Source organism: Castor canadensis, chromosome 3 (assembly GCF_047511655.1).
Source record: "Castor canadensis chromosome 3, mCasCan1.hap1v2, whole genome shotgun sequence".
Lineage (NCBI taxonomy): Eukaryota > Metazoa > Chordata > Mammalia > Rodentia > Castoridae > Castor > Castor canadensis.
Genome location: NC_133388.1, coordinates 197,845,365 through 197,859,992, shown reverse-complemented (window position 1 = coordinate 197,859,992; position 14,628 = coordinate 197,845,365). Strand labels below are relative to the sequence as shown.

General features: G+C 59.9%; 1 protein-coding gene across 5 annotated transcripts in view; it reads right to left on the bottom strand.

Moving 5' to 3' along the window:
• Nucleotides 1-14,628, bottom strand: part of Adgrb1 (adhesion G protein-coupled receptor B1) — a 75,975-nt gene that overhangs the window by 22,206 nt on the left and 39,141 nt on the right. For all 5 annotated transcript variants that reach the window (XM_074069314.1, XM_074069315.1, XM_074069316.1 and 2 more), the window contains one exon: nucleotides 4,127-4,268. In XM_074069314.1, coding sequence (XP_073925415.1) covers nucleotides 4,127-4,268 — 142 coding nt within the window. The remainder of the gene's footprint in view (nucleotides 1-4,126; nucleotides 4,269-14,628) is intronic.

Sequence of the window (14,628 nt, the reverse complement as noted above, 5' to 3'; positions counted from 1 at the left end):
TTCTCAAAGCGACAGCTCTGTAGGATCAGAGAGCAATCACCCTGTGCCTTTACCAATGATAAACCTGAGGCCCCAGATGGAAGAAGGTTGGGTGAATAGGGACTGGTGGGGGTCAGAGTGACCAGCAAATATTCCAAGGTCCTGGGCAGGTCACAGGCGGCCAAGCAAGTGGCCCGTGCCTGTGCCATGGCTGGCTCCAGTCCTGACTTCTGTGCCATCTGCCTTGTCTGCCCTCATTAGGCCTGGCATCCGCCAGCCACCCACTTGCCTTCCCTGAAGGCCTGCTCCTCCCCAGTGGCTCATGGGTTACTCCTGACAGCCCTTGCCTAGCTCTGGGTGATGTGGGGAGGGGACAAGCAATAGCCTTGGGGGCAGGGGTGTCAGGGAACTCCAGGCCTGGAGGGACAGACTAGGAACTGCAAGAGATGGACAGATCCCAACTCCCACTGAGAGGAGGCAGAACCAAGCCAGCCCCCTGTAGGAGAACAGAGCCTATGCCAAGCTCAGTGTTGCCCCAGGGCCTCTGCCAGGCTGCTCCATTGCCCAGTGTCCTTACCCTGACTTTTATGTGGCTCTTCTCTCAGCAGAGAAGTCACCTCACAGGGGCCCTAGGAACACCACCTGAGCCAGCCTCATGGCTCAATGTCCCATCACCACCCTTGGCTTCCCAGGGTTATCCCACCACACCCACATCCATGATGGCCTTCCTTATTTTTCTTCCCCACCATTTATGCCACCAGTCCCCTCCCAAACCCTGCACACCTTGTGAACCTGCAGACTGACTTCCATCTTGCTGTGTGACCTCTCTCTTGTCACTGCTCCAATACCACTTATGGCTCCCAAATGCCCACAAAACCAACCTGACTTCATTCATCTACTAATCCAGCCTGAATCCAGAACACAGGCTAAAGCCTGACCCAAGTCACACGCTGAGCCTTGATCTCAGTCATCCTCTAAGCCCTGATCCCAGTCACACTCTGATCCTTAATCCTGGGCGTGCTCTGAGCCCGGCTCATGGTTGCACATAGGACTCTGGCCCAGCTACCACCTGCTAACAGTCTGCAGCACTCCCAGCAGCAACACCAACACCAACTGTCCGGACAGACTGTTTACTACAACAGGGCTGCATCAGGCATCATAACTGCACTGCCTAGTTCATCCCCACCACAGCTCCCAGGCAGGTGGCTCGTCCCACTCACAGGTGTGACTCAGAGCGGTTACTCACCTTCCGCAGCCGCAGCCCAGTGGCCAGCCCACGCTCTGGCTCAGGGCCAGCTCCGAGCTCCTGGGTCTGTCTCCCTTATTGTGCGTCCTGCTGACAGCTCCCCACCCAGGCTCCTGGGTGCAGCCGAGGTGCCCATTTCCACTGCTATCTCAGGTCCTTGTCTGGACAGCTGTTCCCTGAGGCTGCTTTGAACCCAGGTGCCACAGTCCCTGCCTCCTCAGTCCTGACTGGATATACACAAAACACCATTCTCCACAGCCAGCCAAGAAGAGCCCGGCTCTCCCTGTGGCCATTCTGCTTGGACCTGGCCACCTCCCTGCCTGCTGGCTTTGCTGTCCTGTCTTCACTCTTGCCAGGATCCTTGCAATCCTCTGCTCACATCCCTCCTGCCCCCACCACCCCTGCCCTCTGGACGAAGCCGAGCCCTCTCCCTGACCCCAGGCAGCAGTGCCTCTCCACCCCTTTTATCCCCATGCTATCTTCCTTGTCCCTGGCACCTTTATGCTTTTCTTACCTCCCCAGGATGGCTGTCACTCCTCCCCACGAAGCTGGCTGGTGAACTCCTGCACACCCCTCGAGACCCTGCTCCAAACTTCCTATACATACACACATACACACACACTCTCTCCCTCTCCCCACCTGAGAAAGGAGGCCACTGCTTGCTCCCAGAGCCACCAGCTTCTCCTCCTCCAGCCTGGCTGCCTGGCCTGGACTGTCTGAACAGAAAAGATCCCAGCCCTTAAGGGCAAGACTGGGTCTTGACTTGGGCCCCGGGCACTCAGAGATGTCCAGCACTAGGGACATGGGAACAATTCAGGGACCAGCTGCATTAGACAGGGTCTCTCCTGCACTCTCTCCTTCCCCCCAAGTGGCTTGGGTGGGAACCACCTTTCAGGCGGCCGGTGCTGGCAGAATGGGGACTCTGTGGGAAAGGAGAGGAAGACAGCGAGGTTCCAGGGGCAGGTGAGCAGCAGGTGGAGGCTGCATCTACCCTGTTTTCCTCCCTACCAGCCTTCACCTCTGAGCACAGCACGGGGAACCCACAGGGGCCTGTAGTCTACTGTTGGAGTCACACAGCCTAGCCAGGCAGGGCCAGCTACAAGCTCATCTTACAAGCAAGCAACTGTGGTTCAGAGAGGGAGGCAGCCGTTCCTCAGTTCCAAGGCTTGTGAGTAGCTCTGTGAACTTGGCTTCATCTGCCTCGTCTGGGACACACAGACAGGGAACCCTGACACACCGGGAGCACTCTGGGTTTGCGAATACTGACCTGATGCTAGAAGCCCTGAGGGCAGTTACTGACTCCTGCCACACAAAGCCAGGATCCAGTGTTGTTTGCCCCTCTACTGCAGAGTGGCCTTCCTTCCCCTTGCTGGCACCTAGTATGGTCAGCTCTGCTTGGAAGTCCCCATTCTCTCCCAGTGTCCTGAGCTCGCCACTCACCCGCACTATTCGCCACTGTGCTCCAGGAGCTGGGCACACACCCACAGCACTCCTTAGTCACCACCAAGGACACTGGGTCCCTTGCAATCTTGGGAAACCAAGGCTTGGAGGGACAGGAGGACAGTCCAGGATACAGGATTAAGGGACAAGCCTGAGTTTCCAGTGTCCAACACTGACCTCCTACAGCCCAACCCTGGTCTGGGAGAAAGGGAGGCAGGGACATGACTACCATTCTCCCTCCCTGGTCCTGTCACACAGCGTAAGGAACAGCAGACACTGGGGACCACGGCTGAGCTCTGTGCTGTCGGGACCACCTCCTGGGACCTCAAGAAGACCATGAGTGGCTGCCTACACCAATAGCCACCTCTTCCTGAGAGCCAAAGGGGGCTTCTTGGTGGCGAGGGCATGCCAGGGCCAGTGTTAATAAAACAGAGCACTGTCCTGCCCAGACTTACTCCAAGACCATAAGCAAGCCCCTCCCAGGCTTGGTTTCCATGCCTGTCAGTGGAGGAGTATGGTGACGATGACTATAAAGTCCTGTCTGGCTCTGACCCTGAGGGGGACCCCAGTTGACAGCATGACCTGCCCTTCCCCTTTCCAGAGGACAAAGGGGTTGGCCAGGCATTCTGAGAGCCTGGGTGCTGAGGGGCAAGTTATGCCTCCCAACACCCAAGGAACCAAGTCCCTTCTCCAACTGCGTCCAGCCTTGCCACCCTGGCCCCTCCACACAAGATCCAGGTAAGGGGCAGAGCACAAACCCCCAGCTCCTTCCCCCATGGGAAGCTGACCTGAGGTGGGGCTGGCCTTCCTGGGGCAAGAGAGCCCACCAGCACCAGTGAATTGGGCGCAGCACCCAGGGCCCCAGCCAGCAGGCTGCCCTGGATGTGTTGCCATAGAAACCAGCAGCCCCCACAAGAATCACGGGAACAAAAAGGAGGCCCCTGAGATGATGGGGCCTGCTTGGGGACTTGGGCCAGGCCCAGCAGCCTTGGCCGCCCCCAGAGCCCTGCCTAGGGACGCTGTCACCTCCGCAGACCAGGCTCCACTTGCAGCGGGTGCCCAAGGGCTCCGAATAGGTGGCAGTGCCTCCTCCTCTTCCTTGTCCCCCGCATCCAGGCAGGGCACCAAGTGAAGGGGTACACCCCAGTGCCCTCCGCAGCCTGGACGCCTCAGTACCCGGCTCTCTCCAAGGTCCCAGGCCTCCAAGGAGAGTGGAGCTGGGACGACTCACCAGTCACTTCCTGGGGGTCCCCGACTCCGCACCGCCGCCCACTCCGCTCCCACTCACCCTCTCCAGCCCGGCCACCGTGGCTGCTGGGCGCAGGGACCCCTGAGAGGCCAGGAAGGTCCGGGGCGCTCCCCGCCCGCGCGGCCGCGCTGTCCCGCGCTGCCCCCGCCCGCGCCCCTCCCTCCCCTCCCTCCCCTCCCCTCCCCCGCCCGCCTCCGCCGCCGGGGTCTCACCGCGTCGGCGCTGAGCTGGGCTAAGATGGCGAAGGTGGAGAGCCGGTCACAGAGGCAGCGCGTCCGGAGGGCGTCGAGGGGCACCGTGCGGCAGCCGCGCCAAGACCAGGGCCCGAGCTGCGGGGGGGCGGAGGAGGAGGGTCTGGGGGCGGCGGGACACGGGGAGACAGGCAGCGTCAGCGGCGGCGGCCCGCGGGCGGCCCGGCCCGGCCCGCCGCCCGCACCTGCGCCCGCAGCCGCGCGCCCGCCCCGCCGCCGCCAGGCCCCGCCGCCCGGGCGCCCATGGCCGCGCTCTGCGCCGCCCGCCGCGCGCCGGAGACGCGGAGAGCAGCCCGCGGGAGCGCGGGGCGCGGGAGCGGCGGGAGGCGGGAGCTGGCCCGGGGCCCGGCCGCCCCGCACCCCCGCCCGGCCCGCCCGAAGGGCCCCGGAGCGAGGGGCGGGGGCGCGGACCTGGGGTGCGGGGGCGCTTGGGGAGCGGAGCGGGGAGGGACTCCGGAGCTCTGCAGCCCACAGCCCAGGGCGCCGCTGGAGCTGGTGACCTTGGGACTGCTCCATCCCTCCTCCCTCCTCCCCCCAGGCCCTGTCACCCCCGGCGTCTGCCGCTCCGGTCGAGGACGGCCTCAGCCCGCCCCGCAGGGAGGCGGCCCGCAGCTGGGACCTTCCCTCTGTGGTCTGACCCAGGCCCCTCCTGCTGTCTCCAGGCCGCCACTGCCCCGGTTTCGTTTAAGCAAAGCTCTGGCTAGGTTCTCAATGTGCCAGGAACTAAACTGCTCCACCAGCTACTCCTCCTCCACCAGCCTCATCCCTAGCCTTCCAGGCAGCCCTCTGGCCAGAAACTTCCCAGCCTCCATCCCTCAGCGGCCCACCCTGGGGCTGGGCCTGTCCTGCAGAATGGGTCTGGTAGGGCCTCCCTGGGGCTGAGTCCCACACTGGCCCCAAGGCTCTGAGCCTGCCAGGTGGAGGTGAACAGGTGCACCCCAGGATCTGAGCTTGCAGGAGCAACACTCGGGAGTGGTCTCCTTCTGAACCCAGAATCATCAGGCCTTACGCCTTTCCCAGTCACTATGACCAGGCATACACCTTGCCTCCTGAACCCATCTCAGGTCTTCTCTGCCCCAGGCAGCCTTCAAGCTGCAGTTCCCTGTTCCAGTCCGGATGACGGCTGCAGTCCCCAGGCCTTCTCCAGCCTAACCCCATGTGTACCAAGGGACTGCAAAGCCAGAGTCTAAGGCACCTGCCTGATTGCACTGTGGCCAGGAGCTCTGTCCAGCTGCTCTTCCCAGAGGAGCCGCCCACACACAGCCCTGTCCCACCCAGACAGAGCTGAAGGTTGCCTCCAGTCAGACACCTGGATTTCAACCACAGGTTCTGCTGCACAACTTTGGACGTTACCTACGTTCCCTTCCTCAGTTTCCTCCTCTGTAAAGAGGAGATGGATCCCCACCAGGCCCAGGCTGAGCGGCACCGGGCAGAACTGGAGCACCTGAGGGTTCAGCTCTCCGTGGGCTCGGCACCACTTCTTGTTTCCTTTCCTCTTAACACCCGGGAAGCTGCAGCCTGTCTTGTTAAATCAGCCCAGGGAGAAGGGACACCCAAAATGCCTTAGCATCTACCTCTCCTTCAGGCTCCCTTCACCTCCTGGGAAAGACTTACTCCAGAGAGACACAACACCTCAGCCACAGGTCACAGGAAAGGTAAAGAGAAGTGTCCGGGACTTGACCTCCAGCTCTGCAGGGTTGGCTCCAGGCTGGTGACCCCAGGAGCCCCTCCCCTGTCTGGCCTGTCTGCTTACCCTGAAATGCAGTATGAGAGGCTAAGTCCTTGGCCCGTGGAGGCCAGGTTTTGGAGGCCTTGGACTCCTCCAATAAGGGCCCTCTCTGTCCCAGAAAGAAGAAAAAAATAGGCGTGAACCATGGAAGGGCCTCGTGCCACCTACAGGCTCTTTGTCTCCCAGGGCTACCTCTGAGCCTTTGGGCTTGTCCCATCCAGACCTCACAGGTCTCAAGGGACAGTCACAGCCCCACCCCAGAGGCTGAGGACTTGGGCTGCTCAAAGCAGCCACACCCCTGGCCTGCCACCCTGTGTCCCCAGCACAAGATGCGCCAGAGTCACAGCCCAAGGAAGGGACTTCTTCACCCTCCCCTACAGAAGGATGGACAGGACCTGCAGTACGGAGGGGACAGGGAAGGGAGCACGAGGTCCCTGGAAAGTCCCCAAGCTTCAAATGGCACCCCGGATCCTAGAACTCAGGGGTTCCAAGAATGTCCTCTCACCACCTCCCTTATGCCTTACATCCTCCAGGTCAGCAGCCACTGAGTCCTGGCTGTCTCTGACCCTCCCTTGAGCATGCGGTGGCAGTGTAATGCCTGTCACCTCAGAGCAATCACAGACTTCCAGCATAGCACAGCCAGGAGGCACAGCGCCTTCATTCCAGGAAAGCCTGCGTACTGCACTGCGCGGCCAACCAACCTGTCCAGTGTTGGCTGTGCTGCTCTACAGAGCAGGACGCTGGGGCCAGCCAGCGCTAGGTTCACAGCCACTCTGCTCTGCATAGTCCCGGTACCAGCAGTGGCCAGCCCTCCTGCTCTGAGCTCTCAGCTGTCCCAGCTGCCCAAGGGACAGGCTGCTGCGAGGACTCTAAGGGAACCACACTCCATGCTAGGATGAGGGGAGCTGGGCTGACCAGGGCCAGCAGCCTGGCAGGTTCCCAGCCACACTGGGGAGTCAACAGGGCGCCTGGCCCACAGCTGCCAGCCCCTACCTGGGAGACAGCCAGCCTAGAAGCTGGGGCCTGGTCTGGGGCTGCTGTGGTATCAATTAGCTTATCAGCCTCCCAGAGGCATGGGAGAAGGGTTTGCTGCCCACCTCGCTGCCCATCTGCTACCACAGGCTGTGGAGAGCAGAGGAGGCATTCTCTGCCCTTGCTCCAGAGAATGGCTGGCCGGGGTGGCAGGGGCCAGGGTGTAGGACCCAGATGGACCCTGCAGCATTGCCATGGGGGTGCTGCATCCCAAGCCTCCCCAGTCCAGCGGGCCCGGCAACGTGTGTCAGGAGCATCCCCAGCACCCCAACATTCAGCCCTCCCCTACACCCCAATAATAACAGCTTCCATCCTGTACAAAGGCTTCCATGCCTTTCATCACTGTTCTCTGACACTCTCAGGTCAGCTTTGTAGATAAAAGAACGAAGCTCCCAGCGAGCAGCTGTGGTCCAAGGCCACACAGCAAGACAGTGGCAGGCCTAGATTCCAGCTCTGCTTTCCCTGGCTGCCCTACCCCTCCTCCCTACCTCCCGGTCAACATCTGAGCCACAACTGAACACAGATCTGCAAGGAACCCTCAAGATAGCCTGGGATCTGAAACAGCAGTGGGGCAGGGGTGACCTGTTTTGCCATTCCAAGTCAGGAGGAGACCTACTCAGAGAAGCTTCCAGGAGTTACCCAGCCTTCCTTGTAGCCCTGGACCTTAGCCGAGGACTAGCCTTCAAGAGGACAGATCGGGAGTCGTCCTGGCATGAGAATGTTTGTGTGTCACCTGGGGAAGGCCAGAAACCCTCAGCCCTCCTCCTTTCCACAAAACCTCTAAGCTTCCTCTTATACCAAGGTCCAGATTCACGACATCTAGAAGTTCTTCACCAAGTCTGACTGGAATCCACCCTGTTTCGGGGGCACTTGTCTTATCTTTGCAGCACAGGCAAGTCATTCAGCTCGCGCATGTGAGAGAACATTTGCCACCTCTTGTCCGAGCTACCAAAACTTAAAATATCTGGGCCACAAAGCCAGTTCTCCCCTCCTGGGCCCAGGACTGTTGAATCTGGGTCAGTCATACATGATCTCCCCCACCGTGGTTTCAGGGCTAGAGACGGAGCCACCAGGTCAGTGACAGTTCCAAAACACCAGTATCCCCTCCCGCCTAAGTGAGGTAGGGGACCGCCTGGACCCCTCAAACAGGGCCCCAGAGCAGGACTAAGTCTCTCCCTTTCCAGGAAGGGTCTAGACACTGCCTGTCCCTCTGCAGGCCACTAGTGACCCCCACCATGGTTCCTACATGACTCCTGTCAAGGCCACCGATGACCTCCACATCCCCAACTCACAGGACAATTTCCTGTCCTGCCGCTTCCATCTCTGAGTGATCCACTGACCTGAGTCAATATCCTTCACACCCTACTGCCCCCAGAGCACACCCTGGTGACCACAGTCCCAAGGACACCAAGGACCCACTGCAGCACAGGCACAGCAGTGGGGGCATGGTGTAGCCCAGGCACCAGACGAGGAGGGGATGAAGGCCACCCCAACCTGCACTGGCCATGCCGATGTCTCCCCAGAGCCTGCAGCTGAGCTCAGGATGACAGTCCTACCCTCTCACCCCTGGGTGACCTAGTGGTCACCCACTAGGGTCCTGTCATAGCCTGCAGTTTTCTTCAAACATGACAGTCCTACAGCTCCCCACACGGCCCCCAACTCAGTGCAGATCCCACCTCATTTCACCCTCAACTCCCAGTTCAGGGCCACAATCTGTCCCAAGGTCCCAGGGAGGGTGGCTCAGGGAGGGCATCACCAGTCGGCCAGTGGGAGAGGGCCTGGCCCCTGCAAAGGCAGCCCCCACAAAGCACCTGCGTGTGGTAGGGCCCTGCAAAGTGGGAGCTGAAGAGCATGGGAGATCCAGAGGGAATGGCACCACCCACAGCCAGGCCACAGGCTTGACTTTTGGGCTCTCTCATTACCTGGCAGGCCCAGTCCAGCACCACAAAGGGTGAGTGGGCAGCAAGGCCTGGCCCCACCCACCCTCCCAACCTCTCAGAGCTCAGTGGCCTCCCAGAGCAGTGGGCATGCACACATCTGCACCTGTTTAGGGGGGGGTAATGGAGGCCCTTATACTCAGGGGACATCAGGAGACAGTAACACAGAGAGTGCACTGAGCCCACCTCCCGCCCACTGAGCCAAGGCCTTCTCTGCCTGCCAGCCCACGAAGCAGGTGCTATTATGGGACTGTGCGCTGTCGGGGTCCCCTTGGAGTTGATGGGCTAATTCACACTCCAGTGTGAATGACTCACAGGGTGTCCTCCCACACTGCGGAAAGCAGCCAGGAGTGGGCACAGCACACCCCAGCGGGGGATTTCAGACACTGGGCAGGGTGTGGGATACCTCTGTAGGATGGGTCTTGTTAGCCTGGCCTTCAAGACCATTCATGAGCTGGCCTCTGCCTGGGCCCCCAAATCAGCCCCCATGTTCCATCTCTGTCCCAGGCACCAATCCCACCTAGTCATACTCCACCCATCTGGAGTGCCCACTTCCCAACCCCACCTTCTGACTCCTCACCCCAGATCAAGACTTGTGTGGTCGCCTCCTCTTGGAAGCCTGCCCAGGTGAGCAAGCTTTCCACTTGCCTTCCTGCCAGCTCTGAGCACTGCCACTGGCCAGCCCTGCCACCAGCCCTACCCCACTGCTGTGCTGGATCCCCTCCTAAGCTCTGCTTCACTAAGCATAGCCCCTTGGCCCCGTGGGCACAGTCTAGCCAAGGGGACCCACTAGTGGCCCAGCATTCACCTGCCCTCTCCTGGCCTCTGGCTACTTCTGCCTTGTCCTTCCGGGCTCTGTGGGCCTTGGCCTCCTCCAGGAAGCCTCCCTGGCCTCCTTCCATATCCAGCCTCATTCTGTTGCCAATCTGTGAGAATCCATTGCTTGGCTCAGATCAGCCCCAGCCCCTTGAGTCAGGCCTGGGCAATGCCCAGGGCCTGGAGGGGTACTGTCTCCAACCCACAGTTTGGGTCACTCTGAGGCCCAGCAGCCAATGAGACTCAGCCTCGTCAGGCTGGCATCCTCGCCTCTGGGGCTGCCAATGTCTGAGCCACCAGGGCCCTCAGGGCTTCTCAAGTCCCCACCATACAAAGATATTAATCTCGCTCACTCCTGCCTGGCGCCGGCCACTCTGAGTCAGGGCTTCCAGCCATAGATAGTCCTTGTGATGGACCTCCCCAGGGCCAGTGGCTCCTCCTATGACCCTCCTAACCCAGACAGGCAGGGCACAGAGGTTCAGGCTATCTGCCAGGCAGAGCAGGGGTCCTGGGAGACCCTGGCTCAGCAGCCCAGCAAGAGTGACCTGGTCTGGGGTGCTCGGGTCCTGTAACCCATGTCAGGGGTCAGCATCCAGAATGCCCACTGTAGGCCCTCACCCCTTACTCAGGCTCCCACACGTGTACCTGCAGCCCCGTCAACCTGGCCTGTCATCTACCCTGACAGCCAAGGGCCCTTATCTAGGCACGGGAGCCCTTATGCTCCAGCTTCTGGTGCCCACTGGAAGTCAAGTGTGTTTCCTCACTCAGCAGGCACCTCCCTGGCCTGAGCACCCTGGGTCCTACCCTAGCAGATCCAAGCCTTACCCCTCTCCCAGCTGGCCAAGCCTCACCTCCTCTAAGACACTCTCCCAGACTGCCAAGCGCTGTGCACCCTTGCCCTGCTCTCCCACCCTCCTGCCTGACAGCTGTGTGGTTTCTGAGACAGCACTGCCACCTGTGGGATGGGTGGGTCCTGCCTCCCACGAAGGTGGGGGAATGGGCTGCAAGTTCCCTCAGAAATATTAGAGCTGCCACTGAGACCACTACCAACCCCATCAATGACAACACTGTCAACATCACTGCCACCACCATCGCCACCACAATTACATCAACATGGCTACCATTACCCACACTACCGAAGCCACCAGCAGCAACAACATCAATACTACAAGATTACTAACACTGTCTCCATTATATCACCAACTCCATCATCACCGCTACCGATGGGGTCCTCAACGTCCACACCATAAAGACCACCTCACTCATCACCATCCCAATCACATCATCCAAGTCAACAGCAACACCACCGTCATAAACAGCAATCATTAGCCACCACCACCGCCATTACCACTGCCAACGCCAAAGCCACCATCAACAGCCACCCAGCCATTACTACGTCCCTCCCCACAACAACCCCACCAACGTGGTGACCATCACCACCATCACCACCACCAACAGCATTGACGCCAAGACCATCGCACCATCTTCACAACCGACATGTTCACCCAGCTAGCCCTTGCTACTGTGACTGCCCCTTCCCGGTCACCACAATTACTTCCTGCACCTGTGGGCAGCTCATCGCCTCCACCGCCAGCAACACCACCACCACGGTTTCCTCATCAGAACAGCGCCCTGGCTGTCTCAAGGATGGACATGAGCCCGGTGACCACTGTCAGCAGTGCTTGAATGCAAGCCTTCCTTCAGCTCCAGCATGTACAGGGAATGGCCTGGAGGGCCCAATGTCACAAGAGGCCTTGCCATCCTCCCATGGATACCCGCAGTGTGAAGTAGGCAGCTTCACCTGCGTCACTACCTGCTGCACTCTGTCCACCCCCTCCACTCAGGCACCTCACAGCTCACCTAGCCCCAAAGACCTGGCCACTTAGGGTCATTCCATACAGTCCCCCGTAACCCACAACCTGCCCACTTCCAGGCTCCTTGCACCAAAGCCAGGGGAGAAAACAGACACCCACATCACTTGGCCTTCCCTGCTAACTTGGAAGTCCTTCCTTGTGTCTATCCCAAATCCTGCCTTCCCCCATCTCAAGTCAGCCCCTGAAGACATGAGAACAGTTGCTGCCCTCTCCTACCAGTGAGGAACATGGCATTTTTAAGCAGTTTTTTTTTTCCCCTTATCTTTTTTTGTGGTGCTGGGGGTGGAAACGAGGGCCTTGCACATGATAGGCAACTGCTGTACCTCTGAGCTACACCCCAGCCAAAGGTGAAGTTTTGATGAAGACTTTTTGCAGGCTGAGCAGAAAACTGCACCTCTGGGGCAAAGGGCTCTATCCTCCCAGGGACATCCCTGTCCTGTAGGGCAGACTCCTAAGGACACACCCCTTCCCCATCCTTGCCATGCCTCCTCAAGGCTGCTGGCATGATGGATATGAAGGAGGCTGAGAGCACTGTGTGGTCCCTCGTGTAGCCAAGACCCATGAACCTGCAGTGAGGGCCAGGCAAGCATGGCTGCCCCTCCAGCCCTGGCATCCTGTCCAGGTGGGGCTGGCCAGTAGAATGGGCTTGGGCAGAGGGCTGGCACTCAGCAGGTGACAGGAAGGAAGTCCCAGGTGTCTCCTTCCACACTCACTGCACCCCAATTCCACCTCTGCTTGGTCACCTCAGAGGCCAGAGAGCTCCTGGCTCTGCATCTAAAAAGAGGCGTGGGGACTCAGGCAAGGGCCACCAGAGGCTCCTAGGCCTTCGTGGCTCTTCCCTCCACCTGTGGTGCTCTGTGCCCTGATAACCACCTCTCCCTGAACCAGTGCTCCAACTGAGCTTTGCCCCTGGGCCTTTGCACATGCTGCACCCCCCCCACCCTCCTGCCACATATATACTCGGTTCACCCCACACAGCCAGCATGTCCCTCTGACCCTCAAGGAAGTGCTATGTCCCCATGGCTCGCTGCTGTCTCTGGGAAGCCCCTCCTGGCCTAGAGCTTTTCTTGGCTCCTGTCTTAACATGTCACCAACCTCCACTTACCCCTCCCCCACCAGGAGCCCCTCACAGACACACCAGAAGGCGGGGCTTTTTCTAGAAGAAAGAAAAATGAGTGGGGGAAGCAAGGGAGCAGGCAGGGGAGGGGAGGGCAAGGCTGGTGACACCTCCTAGTACTGGGGGCCTGCAGTGGCCCTGGAGGCGGGTCCTCCTCTTGTCCCATCACAATTGAGGAAACCATGCCTGGGCTTGAGCAGTCAATGTGTGCAGAATCAAGGATTCCTGAGCCTAAGGACCCCCAGCCCTCAAGAAAGACATCTCCAGGTGAGTCCAGGCCGGTCCAGGATGGAGCCAGCAGCCCTCCCTGCAGCTCCCGCTCCCCATCCACAGCTCAGGGGATCACTAAGGCCAGGCATCCTGGTGGGTGTGGGCTGGGTGAGTGGATGGTGTGAGGGGACCTGGGTGGTAAACCTGTCTGTCACTGTAGTCATATGTTCACAATGAATGGATGAAGTCCCAGTCTCCAGGGGACAGGTGACCCCATTAGGATAGGGTGCACTCCAACCCAGGATGACGCCTGCTGAGGGCTCACTATGTATCCTTGCATAGCTGGGACTATACAGACGAGACCAGGGGCCTGACCAACAGGAAGCACCTATGGAGCAGCTGTGGAATGGGGTCACTACTGGAGAGAATGACAGGGTGGGGTGTCAGAAGATGGGGCCCTTGGAGAAGTGGGTCGGGCTAGAGGGGCCCCTCAGGAAGGCTGGGGTGTGGGGCAGTGGCTGAGATAAGGGAAGGGAAAGACCCCCCACACACTAGCCAAGCCAAAAAGCTGAGCCCTTCCACAACCATGGAAGGCTGGGGCGCTGCCCCTGTGGGACCACCAGCTAGTGCAAGGCATAGATACTCCTGGCCCACATGGATGGGGCTTCTCCCTGGGTTTGATTTCCTGATCCTACTCTCTCTAGGCCTGCCCGGGGGGAACTGCAGGAGAGCCAAGCTGGCCACGGCAGGCCCTGCCCACCTCTCCTGTTCACCAGGATGGAGCCAGAGAAGCCAGAGGAGCCTGGGTAGGGGCGGAAGCTCAGCCCTAGCCCACGCACAGGGAAGCCAGCACAGTTCCCCTCCCTGCTCCTCATGTGTGGATCCCAGACCCCTCCTGGGCTGCCAAAGAGGCCTCTGTGCCGAGCCGCCTCCACTCTCACCCCTGCACCTCCTCTGCCCCATCAGGAACCAACTTATGTGAGAGAACTGGGACTGGGAAGCGGCTGCTGGCAGTGCCCCAGGCCTCTGTCAAGCCTGCCTTCCGCTGGCTGCCAGGCTCCTGCCTGCCCCTCACTGCCCTCTCCCACGGGACCAGAAAGCAGCAGGGAGAGGCTGAGCTCTTAAAGGGACCAGGCTGCTGCACTATGCCTGGTCCCTCTGTGCTGTGCAGGCCTGGAGGGTGGGGAGAGGGCTGTCTGCACAGGAGCAGGAAGAGTGCAGACCCCCCTGGAATGCCCCAAGAGAGGCCCTAGTCTTTCAAGTAGGCACTGGGGCCTCAGTCTCCCCAGCTGAAAAATAGACAGAGAAAACTTCCAAAGGGAAATGATGGATCTAGTGGTGCTTGCAGGATCAGGCTCTGGGGAAGGACTCAAGAGTAGAAGGGATGTCTCTCCTTATATCCCTGCATGTGCCTGTCTGCTGGCCAGGTCCCACAACAGAATAGGGAACTGAGGGTCCACTGGCTGGGGAACCTCCCAACACAGTTGGACAGCAGTCTGCCACAAGACTTCCCAGAGCCTTTATGGTTGATGTGTGAGATGACCCCGAAGCAGAGGGTCCTTTCCAGAGCCCTCTCCTCCCGTGCCTCGGCCTGGGCCTCAGTGGAACCACTTGTGAGAGGAAAGCAGATGGTCTCTGAAGCTCTTTTCATCTCTGACTTTTAGATTCTGCATAATTGAGGTGTTTTCTCAAAAAGGAATTTAAAAGCTTGCAAGACAGAGGTTCCTATGGCCACCAGGGAGGTGTCC